Here is a 16,450-nt window from a genome sequence, read left to right as displayed (position 1 = left end):
GGCATGCCCGGCACTGGGGGAATTCTGGCAGGGGGTGGCGAGGACGGTGTCGAGGGTGGTAGGGTCCAGGGTCAAGCCAGGCTGGGGACTCGCGATATTTGGGGTTGGGGTGGGGTGGAGCCGGGCGTGCAGGAGGCGAAAGAGGCCGGTGTTTTGGCCTTTGCGTCCCTAGTAACCGGCGGGGGATCTTGTTGCAATGGAAAGATGCGAGACCCCCAAGCGTGGAGACCTGGATCAATGACATGGCGGGATTTATTAAGCTGGAGAAGGTCAAATTCGCCCTGAGGGGGTCGGTACAAGGGTTCTTTAGGCGGTGGCAGCCTTTCCTCGACTTTCTGGCTCAAAGATAGGGAACTAGGTCAGCAGCAGCAGCAACCGGGGGGGGGGGGGGGGGGGGGGGGGGAGGCATTGTTTATGTTAATTTAATTTATCGTTAATTTATTTTGTTGTTTATTGGGTTTGGGGGGTGTGGGGGGGTTCGTTATATGCGTTGTTATGGGTGCCGGGGGGTGTTTATTATTGTTATTGTTATTATTATGGTTCTATTGGGGCTGGTTTAGCTCACCAGGCTAAATCGCTGGCTTTTAAAGCAGACCAAGCAGGCCAGCAGCACGGTTCGATTCCCGTACCAGCCTCCCTGGACAGGCGCCGGAATGTGGCGACTAGGGGCTTTTCACAGTAACTTCATTGAAGCCTACTCGTGACAATAAGCCATTTTCATTTCATTTCATTATACATTTTTCAAAAATCTCAATAAAAATTATTTTTAAAAAAAAGAGAAGGCAGGTGGAGGTAGAAGAGGACGTGTGCATCCCACATGGAGATGTGCGGTGCAGAGATTCACCTGGGGAGATGTTTCCTGCGTTGCTTCAATCTTGGAGCCAACCTGCACGTTAGAGGGACAATCCTTTTTGGAGCTCCGGACCGAACACCGAGATTTCCTATTGAAGGTTGAGGGTGGGTCACCGTCAGCGGTGTCCTTGGGATTAATTGGCAATTCCTGAAGACCTCCAGGACATCCCGAAGCAGGAGGAGCGCCATAGAGCGATGGTGTAATCAGCCACTGGCGCCATTTCTTTGTCAGTTCTGCCAATGTGCTGAGGAAAGACTCTTCAGAGTTAGGAGGTTGGATAATTTCCCATGCTGTCCCAGGATTCTAAGCTGCCACCCGCTTAGTCCTGAACCGAAATGTCCAGGTTTAGAATAGAATTGGCGGGAAATTTCTAAATATCCCGTTCTGTGCTCAAAGGTCTGAGGAGGTGCTAATTAGTACAGTTTCCAGAGACATGTTAGCAATACAAAGCAAAACAAATACATCAAACCATGATGCCACCCTCCCCCAATCTTCCCCATTCTCAATTCCTGCCTCCTCTATGGCGCCTATAGAACAGTACAGCACAGAACAGCCCTTCGGCCCTCGATGTTGTGCCGAGCCATGATCACCCTACTCAAACCCACGTATCCACCCTATACCCGTAACCCAACAACCCCCCCCCCCCCCCGCCTTAACCTTACTATTAGGACACTACGGGCAATTTAGCATGGCCAATCCACCTAACCCGCACATCTTTGGACTGTGGGAGGAAACCGGAGCACCCGGAGGAAACCCACGCACACACGGGGATGACGTGCAGACTCCGCACAGACAGTGACCCAGCTGGGAATCGAACCTGGGACCCTGGAGCTGTGAAGCATTTATGCTAACCAACATGCTACCGTGCTGCCCATATGCCCATTACTGGAGCTGACTGATTTGTGCAGGGCAGGTTGTACTGGTCAAAGCAGACTTTCAGCAAAATGTAATGTAGGCGCATGAAATATATGTACCGCCATCGTTATAAATGTGGAGAACACCCAACACGAATTGGGAGTAAACATTTCGAGCTGTTCAACTCTAGGGTGGAGCAATATGTTGAGGTGGTTAAAAGAAAGAAGCCCGTGCTTGCGAAACCTGAAACAAAGCGCCTACTTTTAGATGAGATTTCACAATTGGGCAGCAACTGGTGAACAATCCTGAGTGTGCTCACACCCAATTCGGGACTATCCGTCAAGTTCATAACATGGCTCATTTATACTTGCTAGAAATGATAAACATTCATCCAGGGACTCATTCGCTTCAAAAGAAGGCAAAATGTTCCAGCCTTGCGCCTTTTTTTAATTACCTGGGAGCGTGGGGAGCAAATAGTGCCCTATTGCTTTCTCCATGGCTACACCAATCAGAGCCGACATGTTAGCCGGTCAGCACCCTTTGTGCATGCAATATAAATTGTGAGTGCTTGAAATTTGCTATTCTTGTGTTTGTCCTGATGAGTGCAAGATGAAAAACTTTCGCAGCACGTCTCTCTTTTCGACAATATTCAAATAAGAGGCTGTTGCGCAACCAGTGAGGGTCTCGACTTGCGTGTGATTTGTTTTCTGGCGAACAGTACACTAAATAAACTAAGAGTCAGTGGATGTCGCGGACATCAGGTACTGTATTCTGCCTGAACAGTCCGCGTCTCGCCCACAGCCGCACCGATCCTCTGTGTGTGTGTGTGCGATTCTCGCACCTGTACTGAATAACAGAAAATGACTCCCTACTCATTCTTCTCTATTTATTTCAGTACCAGTGGAATGAACCTCCCTGAAAACTCCCTCTACAGTGCGGTGCTTAATGCAGTGTCGGTTTTATGTAAGTATCATACAGTGATAATGCTGCGTCAATAAAATTCATCCACCCAAATGTACGGAATGGAATTTTTATGTGGCGCTTGTGATCTGAATTCACCTCGACAGAGCAACTGGATTGTGCTGTTGGAGACACTGAGTGATCGCAGTGGACTATACAAGCTGAGTAACTGTGTGTTAAGAATCCCGCTGATGTTAGCTGTGAGGCTATCCCGACAGAGAAATTGGGAACCGGTTTTCCATCGTTAATTTTTCAATTTGGTTTAATGTGAGAACACACAAACCAGTGAGGAAAGGTGCAGTCTTGTTGTAATTGTTCAAATAAAAGAATGTTTGTTAACTTGTAAAAACACACAACGGGAAAGACCACAGTACGGAACAAAGGTGCACTCGACTACAATAATGGCGACACATACATATTATCATAAATTCATAGAATCCCTGCATCACAGGAGGATGCCATTCGGCCCATCAAGTCCGCACCGACCCTCCGAAAGAGAACCCCACCTAGACCCAATCCTTGATCTTATCCCCGTAACCCCACCTAGGGGCAATTTTAGCATGTCCAATCCACCGAACCCGCACATCTTTGGACTGTGGGAGGAAACCGGAGCACCCGGAGGAAACCCCCGCGCAGACACGGGAAGGACGTGCAGACTCCGCACGGACAGTGACCCAAGGCCGGAATTGAACCCAGATCCCTGGCGCTGTGAGGCAGCAGTGCCAATGACTATGGCACATTGCCGACGAACACAAACCAACCCTTCCCCGCGATGTGGTGCCAATCAGACATTAAACTGGTATTCTCACTCAGTGAGTCCTCAGGACCATCTCTTGTGGAGAACGAAGCTATCATTCTGATGCTATGGGGAGTGCCATTTTGGCGTTGGATTCATACACAATTTGGGACAGTGTAGATGGAGCTTTCCTCTGCACCTAACCAAGTCATGCCTGACACCGGGTTCCCGAAAGAAACAGGAGGAGCCAGAGATTGTTCGGCCTTTCAAGCCTTGTCCACCATTTGCTAAGATCAACTTCCCCTCTTCCTGAAAGATCTCCACGTACCTTGGATTCCTTTAGTATTCAAAAACCGATTAATCGCTGTCTTCAAGGTACTTAATGCTGAGCACAATGGTTAGCACTGCTGCCTCACAGCTCCAAAGACCCCGGGTTCAATTCCGGGCCTTGGGTCACTGTCTGGGCGGAGTCTGCACGTCCTCCCCGTGTGTGTGCGTGGGTTTCCTCCGGGCGCTCCGGTTTCCTCCCACAGTCCAAAGACGTGCAGGTTAGGTGGTTTGGATTCTCCACTCTTGCCACCTGCCAATGGGATCCCCCATTGTGGCCACCCCAAGCCGCCGGGAAGCCCGCAGGGGTGGGTGCGCTGCCGGCGCAACGGAGAATCCCGCCAGCGGAGAATCCCGCTGTGAATCTTTTACGGGGGGAACAGGTGGAGATATAGGGTGATTGGATTTCCCAGTACGGACATGATGGGCCAAATGTCCTCCTTCTTTGCTGTAAACCTATAAATGGCTCCTTACTGTTATCACATTGGGAAGGAATCTGTGCAGGAGAGAGCAGCTGATAAATGGAGTAAATGTAGGGAGAAGGAACCCATTTATTAATCTGCCCTCCCCTGGTCTCATTCTTCCAGTTGCTTTGGTCTGTATTTTTCGACACGCTCAGATAGTGGATCGGAGAGTAGACGAGGCTCTGCTGAGTAAGGCCGCTATGATTATAGGCTTCTTTGGCTCCGTGGGAGGCTTCATCGCTGGAAACTGCAACGTAAGTGCTTGCGTCTGTGACAGGATCACAATCGCCTCATAGTGGGAGGGATTAAGAAAGCTCCGTTCAAAATGGACACCTCGGTCCAGGAGCGAGGGTCCACTTCAAACAAAATAGTTTTCTGTTGTTTTAATTGTTCATTGGTAGACGCAAAAGATCGTGACCAGTGCTTGGCGCCCTTCGGTGAAGGGAATTCGGATCATGGCGATTACTATTGGGAGAAAAGTGGATTGGTTTCCTATGGTGCAGTGTTGTCCAATATATTAGCCATGGTGGGTAACTACAGCATTGGGTTTGGGATCTCAATACACCTTTACATGGCGTACGCTGTGATTTTTGTGAATTTGTTGGCCTGTCGGCCATTTCTATTGGGTAACACTGCACCACATTCCGGCTTCTGCCATTCTCCCAGAGAGTGAACTGAGGCCCTGGGAATATTTCTCCAAAGTACCTGAACCGCACCGCTCGGCCTCCCCGCCTTCCGGACTACCAAGAAAATGGGCGGGAAACGGGATATATGGGAACGCTGACGGGTGGGAAGCATCAAGGATGTACACCTTGAATGATGGGAATTGGCCAGCGCGAGGGGCGGGAAATGGGAGGGATCAGCTGGGTCAATGTTGGAATAGGTGGAGGGGGGGAGGAATGGGAGGGACGGAGGGCAAGGGAGATGGTCAGCCGAACACAACTTGACAAGCTCTTTTCTGAATCGCTGGCTTTTAAAGCAGGCCAGCAGCACGGTTCGATTCCCGTACCAGCCTCCCCGGACAGGCGCCGGAATGTGGCGACTAGGGGCTTTTCACAGTAACTTCATTTGAAGCCTACTCGTGACAATAAGCGATTTTCATTTCATTTCATTTCTTTCATTAGCTCAACACAGCTAAACAGTAAGTCACTTCTTTTAGGATCTGTCGTGATTGTGTCATGGACTTTATACATTGGCAGTAATATCTTTGGGGCTTGAAGGTAATTGTAAAGTGTTGTATTGACATAGCATGTTTTGGTGCATTTTAACGTGGGTTTTCTTTTTCCTCCTCCAGCCCTTAGTTCTGATGGTGCTTCACTACTTTGGAGCCTCGCTGTGCTTTGTCAGTGGTTGTATTTATTGTATATTACAGACAGCTTTAACATTCAGGCTCCACATAACAGGAAAGGAGTGCTTTCTGGCGCCTGTGCGTACAGTGCTGACTATTCTGCAAGTGGTCACTTCAATCAGCTGTATCCTTTATTTGCTGTGTCTGTCCAGGTTCAGCGGTGAACTTAAACATCTCCTCCGGCCTCTGCGTCAACTGAACAAGAGCGACAGGTTTCAGAGAGCCATTTTTGTGCAATCCAATAATCTAGCAGCGAATAGGCGGATATTCGGCCCCTTTCACTCATGCCAGCCCTTTGAAAGAGCTGCCCAATTCGACGCACTCGTCCTGTTCTTTGCCCATAATCCAGCAAATTGGTGGGGAATTGCAGAAAAACGGTGGCACGGCTGTTAGCGCTGCTGCCTCACAGCGCCAAGGACTCAGGTTCGATTCCAGCCTCGGGTCACTGTCTGTGCGGAGTCTGCACGTCCTCCCCGTGTCTGCGTGGGTTTCCTCCGGGTGCTCCGGTTCCCTCCCACAGTCCAAAGACGTGCAAGTTAGGTGGATTGGCCATGATCAATGCATGGGGCTGCGGGGTTACGGCCAGTGCAGACTCGATGGGCCGAATGGCGCCCTTTTGCGCAGTACGGATTCTAATGACATTTTCTGCTCACAGTGAAGTTCTCCCGCCTCCTGTGACGGCTCTCTGCCCTTCAACTGGCCTCAGTTCACACAGACTGTCACAGCCGAGGCTCAGTCCGGCTGCTGGGAAGGCTAATCCCCGATTGGCCAAAGTTTCCAACAACCAAATTTAACCAATCCCGTAAATAGACAGAAGGGGTTTGCGCCGGCCCCGGGGATTGCTGAAAACCTCACGTCCCTTCCGGGTGGAGATCGGGAAGCTATTCCCGGGAGCAGGGGACAAAGCTCGAGATTCACCGAGTGTCTCTATGGGAATATGCGGTAGCACACTGGTTAGCACTGTTGCTTCACGGCTCTAGGGTCCCGGGTTCGATTCCCGGCTTGGGTCACTGTCTGTTCAGAGTCTGCACATTCTCTCCGTGTGTGCGTGGGTTTCCGGGTGCTCCGGTTTCCTCCCACAAGTCCGAAGATGTGCTGGTTAGGTGGATTGGCCGTGCTAAATTGCCCCTTAGTGTCCAGAAAAAAGGTTCGGTGGGGTTACTGGGTTACGGGGATGAGTTGGAAGTGTGGCCTTAAATTGGGTGCTCTTTCCAAGGGCCAGTGCAGACTCGATGGGCCGAATGGCCTCCTTCTGCGCTGTAAATTCTATGACTCTATGAATGTGAACGTGCAAATGCCAGGATCCTGGGATGTGCAAGATGGCTGTTGGCACAGTTCAAAGAGTGGCGAGGGAAAGGAGGGGAGGAACGAGGAGGCGAGGGGAGAGGAAAGAAGGGATAGGAGGAGAGGGGCAATGAGGAAGTGGGGAGGTGAGGCGAACGAGAGATGGAGTAATTGGAGAGGGAGAAGGGAAGAAGGAGGGGAGAGATGGGCGATGTAAACAAGGATTGGAGATGGAAGGAGAGGCAGTGCATTCCGATCATAGAAACTCATGAGGTAAGAAATAAAATTCTCCTTATCCCCCCCTCTGGGCCAAGGGTCAGGTGAACCAGAGACATTTTCAAACATGGACTGAGGAATTAAGGAAGAAGATACAAGGATAATGCCAAGCAACATGTATATCAGACCATAAGATATCGGAGCAGAATTAGGCCACTCGGCCCATCGAGTCTGCTCCGCCATTCAGTCATGGCTGATACTTTTCTCCTTCCCATTCTCCTGCCTTCTCCCCATAATCCCTGATCCCCTTATTAATCAAGAGCCTATCTATCTCTGTCTCAAAGTGATTTGGCCTCCACAGCCTTCTGCGGCAAAGAGTTCCACAGATTCACCACCCTCTGGCTGAAGAAATACCTCCTCATCTCAGTTTTAAAGGATCGTCCCTTTAGTCTGAGATTGTCCCCTCTGGTTCTAGTCTTTCCTACAAGTGGAAACATTCTCTCCACGTCCACTCTATCCAGGCCTCGCAGTATGCTGTAAGTTTCAATAAGATCCCCCCTCGGCCTTTTAAACTCCAATGAATACAGATCCAGAGTCCTCAACCGTTCCTCATACGGCAAGGGGGTGACGTGTAAGAGGGTCCAGTCGGCTGGCTACCTCAGGGTGTACACCCCAGTGAATATTGACACCATCCAGTGACAGGACAGGGTCTCCATGTGGCGATCTATTCATCGGAAGTAAAGGGCGTGGACCTATTTGTGTCAGGGGGAGGAAGGTATTGATGCACGTTCTTCAGCAATGAATCTTCCTTGTGAGTTTGTCCTTAACCATCTTCCAGATCTACCTTTTTTCCTCCATCCAGACCTCAAGAAGCAACACATAGGAGCTATCTTCGAATGGATCTTGACCACAAACTTCTACATCTTTATCATGACATTCACCTTTGAATTTTACTACATAACCAGTTCCGTCCTCCACTCGTTGATCGGCGCAACTGACGATGAGAAGCTTGCAATTCTGCATGAACCCCGAGGTACAAGTATGGCCACATTCGACAAGTGACGTGTGGCATGCCAAGTGCAAACGGCCCGCAGGATTATGGGCTGTTTGGGATCACGCCATTTTCGGCACGGATTAGATTATGTAGTGTCAATCTCTTCATCGCTCTAGAAATGCTTGTCCTTCTTTGGAAACCACCGGTGGGCTTGTCTCTCAATGAACAGCAAGATCCCATGAGAAACGTCACAGTCGCTATACTCCTCGCAGTGACCTGGGCAGCACACGGATCCCAGTTGCAAAGGGGAGTCAATGTGAGGCAGAGACCTCATCACGTCAAGTTTTCACTTTATGTGGGGCCCCAGACTTCCCTTCCACCCTCCACCCACCGACCCCGCTCCCGACACAATCCGGGAGGGTGGGGGGGGGGTTCCTGCTCCTCCTCCCTCATCTCCCTCCAGCGTCTCTATGGTGAATGTGATTCACACTATATATAGTTGCCAATATCACTCCATGTATATATGTTCGTTATCTACCCATTGTAAATGCAGTTGCACTATCCGACCACCAGGGGTGTCGCTCTGGGAGTACGCGAGAGTTTGTACTGGGCTCCTCCCTTGGCTCCGCCCAGGACTCCTCCCCCTGGGACCGATGTATAAAGATCAGTGCCTTAGGGCCAGCCTGCCAGTTCACCTGAAGTTCAACAACGAATAGGCTGGCTCTATTGTAAGTGTATTAAAGCCTCTGTTCAGATCCAACTACACGTGTTCGCTGAATTGATGGTTCCATCAGTCTCCACAAGGTCAAGGCCTAGGTGTCAGGTCTAGTGCGCCACTAATCCTTGGCCTGCAGGATCTGAGGGCAACCAGAAAAATAAGGGAGGCCCGAAAGAAAGGTTGTAACCGCTACCTGGTCCTTCCGGCCTCCCCGTCGATCCTTGCCTTTCGTTCGTGCTCGGCAGTAACCGGAAGGCCAAGCGGCGTCTGTCATCAGGCCTGCAGCTGGGGCGACCGAGCCCACCCTAATCCCGGGCGTGAGGCCCAGGCAGTGGGTGGGCCAGAGAGGTGGTTGTGGCGCGAACATGACCCAGCAAACACAGGCATAATCGGGGCAGGCCGAGCACAGGACCCCACCAAAGGGCCCCATCTATCTGCCCTTCCTTTACAACAGTGCCCTGAGTGGGAGGATAGTCACCAGGTGCCATCTGCCTTTCGATCCACAATCGGAGTCAGTTCCATGCCTTTCCCACCTGGGAAAGCACGGTAGCATTGTGGATAGCACAAATGCTTCACAGCTCCAGGGTCCCAGGTTCGATTCCCGGCTTGGGTCACTGTCTGTGCGGAGTCTGCACATCCTCCCCGTGTGTGCGTGGGTTTCCTCCGGGTGCTCCGGTTTCCTCCCACAGTCCCAAGATGTGCAGGTTAGGTGGATTGGCCATGATAAATTGCCCTTAGTGTCCAAAATTGCCCTTAGTTGGGTGGGATTACTGGGTTATGGGGATAGGGTGGAGGTGTTGACCTTGGGTAGGGTGCTCTTTCCAAGAGCCGGTGCAGACTCGATGGGCCGAATGGCCTCCTTCTGCACTGTAAATTCTATGGGAACAACGGACCTTCCCTGGAGTTTCAGAGATGGATTTGTCCCGAACGATGAGGATTTTTCCAATGCGGGCAACGTTTATGGAAGTAAGGGAGGTAAACCCTTTCTCCATTGTTGAGGTGGGCTTTGATTAAGTTGCAATTGAACTGAATGAAGGGGCATTGCTGCCTCTTTGAAGGGGAGGGAGGCGAGCTGAACTGGAGCGACCCCCATCCAGGCACATGGCCTCTGCACTGCTGCATCACTTGGCAGACCCAGTTCACCCCCAACCCGCAGCCCCTCAACAGATACCACGGGCGGCTTGCTCCCACCCCCCCAGTCGCGTGTATCGCGGCAGCGCCTCTCGTTGGAGGCAGGATTCTCTCTTCCCATTGCTTGTCAATGGGATTTCCCATTGAAGCCACTCCTGTGGCACCGGGAATCCCACAGACGGGGGGGGGGGGGGGGGGGGGGGGGGTTTGCCAGCGGTAACAGAGAACCCCAACGCCCGGTGAATGAGGGCCCACATCCACTGGTGTGCAGACAAGCTGGTGTGAACGATTTAAATCTGAGGTGTCTATGGAATTGATATCTTTTTATTATTGAATCATATAGCACAGGAGGAGGCCACTCAGCCTGTGTGTCTATGCCGGCTCTTTGAAAGAGCTGCCCACTGCCCTGCTCTTTCCCCGTATCCCTGTAATTTATTCCTTCCAAGTATTGGTCTAATTTACTTGTTTGAAGGTTACTATTGAACCTGTTTCCATCGCCCTATTGGGAAACGGAACTCGCAGCGTGACCAAAATAAATCTTTGCGCCACCTCTGATTCTTTTGTCAGTGACCTGAGATCATTGGTTGTGCCTTTGAGTAGCGCCCTCTGGAGTTAGCCCAGACCCCACCTCAATGGAAGACATTACAGATCTCAGGTACCCCTCTGTGAATAGTCTTGTGCCAATATGCGGATGTGCCTTCCTCTTGGACCTGGGAGATTAAACCGGAGACCATTGTCGTGTCGGGACAACTTTCCTGATAGTTTGTGTTTTATTCTGTCGGCTCGGAGAATGCACAAAGTACTGTATTTAATCCTGTATTATATTTAGCATTCAAAACTGTTAGAAATAAAGTCAGCATCAAACAAACCCAGTCCTTTTCACACTTGACTCTATCGTGGAATTACTGAGCACAGGACTGACCCAACATGTTGCCTACATTCACAATAATATTGGCGGCTTTCAATTCTCTATCCAACCCATCATTTCTGTCCTTCGTGCAAAATAAAAATGGGAATAGGGAACTTGACAGTTTATAATGGGCAGCACGGTAGCATTGTGGATAGCACAATTGCTTCACAGCTCCAGGGTCCCAGGCTCGATTCCCGGCTTGGGTCACTGTCTGTGCGGAGTCTGCACGTCCTCCCCGTGTGTGCGTGGGTTTCATCCGGGTGCTCCGGTTTCCGCCCACAGTCCAAAGATGTGCAGGTTAGGTGGATTGGCCATGATAAATTGCCCTTAGTGTCCAGAATTGCCGTAGTGTTGGGTGGGGCTACTGGGTTATGGGGACAGGGTTGAGGTGTGGACTTTGGGTAGGGTGCTCTTTCCAAGAGCCGGTGCAGACTCGATGGGCCGAATGGCCTCCTTCTGCACTGTAAATTCTATGACAATAATTGGAATGTCATCAACTAAACGTTTATGTTTGTGTCCTCATGAGCGAGACGTTCCTGGGGTTCGATCCCCACGCCAGAGACTTTAGCACAAATCCTAGGCTGGCACTCCAGTGCAGGAGTGAGGGAGTGTCGATCTGCCCTCTCTCAGGTGAGGTATCCAGCTATTCTCCGGTGCATCCCGTAGGCCATGTTTGAGGAAGTCCTCCCCAGGTCGCCAATATTTTATTACTCAACGAACATCATGAATACGTGTTATCTGATCATTGATTAGTCTATGAGGGCTTGCTATGTGCAAAGTTTGTGGATGATATGAAACTTGGGAAGTATTGTGAACTGTGAGGAGGAGTCAAAGGGGGATAGACAAACTGATGGAGTGGGTTACAGGTGGCAGATGAAGTTCAATCTGTATAAATGTAAAATGATTCATTTTGGGAGGAAGAATATGGCGAGACAACATAAAATAAAGAGTACAATTCTTAAATGGGAGGTAGGAGCAGATGGTGCATCTGTGCATAAACAGGACAGGTTGAGGGAACAGATAATAAAACACACAGTACCCTCGGCTTTATTAAGAGGGGCATAGAGTACAATTATAATAATCATCATCTTTTATTAGTGTCACAAGTAGGGTTACATTAACACTGCAGTTACTGTGAAAATCCCCTAGTCCCCACATTCCGGTGCCTGTTCGGGTACACTGAATGCAGAATGTCCAATTCACCTAACAGCGCGGGTTGGAATCTTCATTTCAGGGACTATGGGTGGGATTCCCCCGCAATCGGCTGGGCAGCCCGTACTGGCACCAAGAGCGGCGCGAACCACTCCAGCGTCGGGCTGCCCGGAGGTTGCGGAATCATCCGCACATCGGGGGGCAAGGCTGGCGCTGGAAGGGTTGGCGCCGTACCAGCCGGCGGCCACGGGCCGGCGCGGGTTGGCGCACGCGCAGGACTGCCGCGTGTTTGCTGCACATGCGCAGGGGGCTTCTCCACGCCGGCAGAGGCCGGAGCGGAGGGGAGAGTGCCCCCATGGCACAGACCCGCCCGCAGATTGGTGGGCCCCGATCGCGGGCCATGCCACCGTGTGCACCCCCCCCCCCCCCCGGGCCAGGGCCGGATTCCTCTGTGCCCCACCCCCCCCGCCCCCACCCCCCGGAGAACTCCGCAAACCGCCCTCCAAACCATGTCCAATCTACGCCGGCGGGACTGGCCAAAATCGGGTGGCCGCTCGGCCCATCAGGGCACGGAGAATTGCCGGGGGGTGGGGTGGGGGGGAAGGGTGGGCGTTGCCAACGGCCCCCGACTGGCGCGGTGCGATCCCCGCCCCTGCCCAAAAACCGACGGCAGAGAATTTGGCAGCCGGCGTCGGAGCAGCGGGGTGGGATTCACGCCTCTCCCCCCCCTCCCCACCCCCTCCTCCCCCCCCCCCACCCCACCCCACCCCCCGGCGGCGGGTTGGAGAATCCTGCCCTATGTCCCCACACCGTCGTAAAAGCTGTGGCCTTCACGCCAGAAAAACCGCCGTCAAAATTCTCCATATCCCTCACCCTGCAGGGGGCTCGCAGGGACCGGTCGTGGATCTAGCAGCTTTTGTTGCAGATACGAGCCCCTGCACTTCCGGGTCAGAGGCCGCGCCTGCGCACGGTGGCGGCCTCCAGTGGCTGCTCCATGGCTGAGCTGGGCCTTCTAAATAGTGCCCCCGAGCGGCCATGCGCCTGACACAGACTGCCCGCTCGAAAATACCTCCCTGCCCTCCAATCGGCCCGCTCCCGACCGCGAGTTTCCCGAACGGCTGGGACCATATTAGAAATACGCCGGCGGGACTTCGGCCGGTCGGTGGGTGGGGAATAGCGGGGCCGGGCCGCTGGCAAAGGCCGCAGGTGGGTGATAATAGGCGCGGCGTACTCCACGGATACGCCCCTTTCCAGAGCCCAGAGAATCGAGGGACCAGCCGGTCCCGATTCCATGCGTGAAGCTGGATTCTCCGCCCCGGTGCCGGACCCCATTTCGGAGTCGGGGTGCGGAGAATCCCGCCCCACATCTTTCGGGGCTTGTGGTTGGAAACCGGAGCACCCGGAGGAAACCCACGCAGACACGGGGAGACTCCCCACAGACAGTGACCCGAGCCGGGAATCGAACCTGGGATTTTGGAGCTGTGAAGTAACAGTACACTGAGGTGATGTTGAATTTGTATAGAACACTCGTTCAGCCTGAGCCGGAGTATTGTGCCCAGTTCTGGCTGGCGCGCTTCCGGAAGGGCATGAAGGCATTGGAGAGGGAGCAGAAACAATTTGATGGGAGAATGGGTTCCAGGGATGAGGAAGTTTAAATTGGGGAAGTTGGGACTGTTTTCATTGGAGAGCCGAAGGCTGAGTGGGGATTTGATAGAGGTGTTCAAAATCACGAGGGCCTGGACAGAGTAAACGGGGAGAACGTGTTCCCACTTGTGAAAGGATCAAGAACGAGGGAGCACAGATTTCAAATCATTGGCAAGAGGAGAATAAGTGGCTGATGCACAATCAATGGACACGAAACGTAGGTGAAGTCCGCAACGAAAGTCTTTAATTAGCAAGAAGTGAGCCCGGCAGCAGACGTACAGGAAAATGGCTGGCTGCCGGGGCACACGGGTTCTTATACCCCGCCTCCTAGGCGGAGCTACCTTCCTCTTAGCCAATAGGGATAAGAGGCACACGATACCTGGGCCACTGGGCAGCGAGTCCTCCCAGGTACTGTAATACCCCTAGTCATACTACCACAGTGACATGCCTGCCCGAGGACACCAGGCACCCTTTCTAATCCCACCTTCCTGCACCCAGTCTATAGCCCTGCAGCTTAGGGCATTTAAGGTTTTCATAGAATTTACAGTGCAGAAGGAGGCCATTCGGCCCATCGAGTCTGCACCGGCTCTTGGAAAGAGCACCCTACCCAAGGTCAACACCTCCAACCTATCCCCATAACCCAGTAACCACACCCAACACTAAGGGCAATTTTGGACACTAAGGGCAATTTATCATGGCCAATCCACCTAACCTGCACATCTTTGGACTGTGGGAGGAAACCGGAGCACCCGGAGGAAACCCACGCACACACGGGGAGGATGTGCAGACTCCACACAGACAGTGACCCAAGCCGGAATCGTACCTGGGACCCTGGAGCTGTGAAGCGATCGTGCTATCCACAATGCTACCGTGCTGCCCTTAAGGTGCAGATCCAGGTACTTTTTACAAGAGTTGAGGGTCTCTGCCTCCACCGCCAACTCGGGCAGCGAATTCCAGACTCCCACTACCCTCTGCGTAAAGTAACATTGTCCCCATGTCCCCTCTACACCTTCTGCCTCTTGAATCTATGTCCCCGGTTCTAGAATTCTCCACCAAGGGAAACTATTTATCCTGTCCACTCTATCTCTTCCCTCATTTGTCCACCTCAATTAAATCATCGTTCAGCCTTCTTTGTTCTGAGGAAATTGACCCCCAACCTGTCCAGTCTCTCCTCGTAGCTGCACTTTCCCAGCCCAGGCTTGTAAACCTCCTCTGCCCTCTCTCCTTCCTGTAATGTGGTGACCAATGTGGTTGACTCTTGACTCCAGGTGGCAGCTATGGAGTGAGTGGTCGCACACAGGGCAGCTCCTGCTCGAAGGCGCTGGTTTGGACGTGTTATTCCCATTAGTGGGGTAGCTCCAGCTGGAAAGTAGTGCCGAAGGTGTAGAGGGAGATATTGGCCTGTCTGCTGGCTACTAAACCCGGCAAAAAACCTGGCGAGTTCTTTAGGGAGAGTCTGGCGAGGGCTTTAGGGAGGGCTTGGCAAGGGCATTAGGGAGGGCCTGGCGGGGGCTTTAGGGAGGGCCTGGCGGGGGCTTTAGGGAGGGCCTGGCGAGGGCTTTAGGGAGGGCTTGGCAAGGGCATTAGGGAGGGCCTGGCGAGGGCTTTAGGGAGGGCCTGGCGAGGGCTTTAGGGAGGGCTTGGCAAGGGCATTAGGGAGGGCCTGGCAAGGGCTTTAGGGAGGGCTTGGCGAGGGCATTAGGGAGGGCCTGGCAAGGGCATTAGGGAGGACCTGGCAAGGGCTTTAGGGAGGACCTGGCAAGGGCATTAGGGAGGGCCTGGCAAGGGCTTTAGGGAGGGCCTGGCGGGGGGGCATTAGGGAGGGCCTGGCGAGGGCATTAGGGAGGGCCTGGCGGGGGCATTAGGGAGGACCTGGCAAGGGCATTAGGGAGGGCCTGGCGGGGGGCATTAGGGAGGGCCTGGCAAGGGCATTAGGGAGGGCCTGGCGGGAGGCATTAGGGAGGACCTGGCAAGGGCATTAGGGAGGACCTGGCAAGGGCATTAGGGAGGACCTGGCAAGGGCATTAGGGAGGGCCTGGAGGGGGGCATTAGGGAGGGCCTGGCGGGAGGCATTAGGGAGGACCTGGCAAGGGCATTAGGGAGGACCTGGCAAGGGCATTAGGGAGGGCCTGGCGGGGGGCATTAGGGAGGACCTGTCGTGCAGCAACATTTGTGAGAATGGCGGAGGGGGAAGGGTCATCGCCAGTGGGGAGGAAGGCCCAGATGGAGCAGTCGATGGCCGTCATCAAAGACGAATTCTGCCAGCAAAGGAAATGCTCGCTGACTGGTCGAAGGCCATTGACGGAGCAGGAGCACCTCCGCCAGGATTGACGGACCGTGCCGGGAAGTACGTTGAGGCACGCGAGGTGTCCGAAGGGCGGTCGGATCGTGTCCTTGGAGGTGGAGGCGGGGGTCCTGGGGGCTTTTGCGAGTCATTGAGGGTGATGGTGGAGGAGCAGGAAAACAGGTCCAGGTGGCAGAACCTGCGGATTGTGGGGCTGCCGGAGGGGGTGGAAGGAACAGGCGTCACAAAATATACATCAAGGTTGTTTGCTGGGTTGGTGGAGGAGGGACAAGGCCCCAGAGGTGGGCAAGGCCCACAGGTCATTGAGGCAGAGGGCGAGAGCAGGGGGGGGGGCTGCCGCGGACAAATGTGGCGAGAAAGAAAAGATTGTACGTTGGGCCAGATTTAGAATGGGAGGGGAGTCACATCCGAATATATCAAGATATTGGTGCGGGGCTGGCAAAGAGGGGTGCAGGATTCACAAGGGGCAAGGTGGTGTTGTACCAAAGGGAGATTCGGTTTGGGGTGCTGCACCCGGCGAAATATGTGGGTCACATTTGAAGGCTGGGAGTAT

General features: G+C 53.1%; 1 protein-coding gene across 1 annotated transcript in view; it reads left to right on the top strand.

The window, feature by feature from the left end:
• Positions 1–8,475, top strand: part of si:dkey-228d14.5 (uncharacterized protein LOC796266 homolog) — a 44,575-nt gene extending 36,100 nt beyond the window's left edge. Inside the window, exons 4-7 of the mRNA XM_038783081.1 lie at positions 2,604–2,671; positions 4,319–4,449; positions 5,490–5,667; positions 7,882–8,475. Coding sequence (XP_038639009.1) covers positions 2,604–2,671; positions 4,319–4,449; positions 5,490–5,667; positions 7,882–8,105 — 601 coding nt within the window. The 3' untranslated portion in view covers positions 8,106–8,475. The remainder of the gene's footprint in view (positions 1–2,603; positions 2,672–4,318; positions 4,450–5,489; positions 5,668–7,881) is intronic.
• Positions 8,476–16,450: the final 7,975 nt, after the last annotated feature.

This window comes from Scyliorhinus canicula, chromosome 22 (assembly GCF_902713615.1).
Source record: "Scyliorhinus canicula chromosome 22, sScyCan1.1, whole genome shotgun sequence".
In the NCBI taxonomy this organism is placed as follows: Eukaryota; Metazoa; Chordata; class Chondrichthyes; order Carcharhiniformes; family Scyliorhinidae; genus Scyliorhinus; species Scyliorhinus canicula.
The sequence above is the reverse complement of the archived record's forward strand: the minus strand, read 5'-3'. Positions and strand labels throughout refer to the sequence as shown.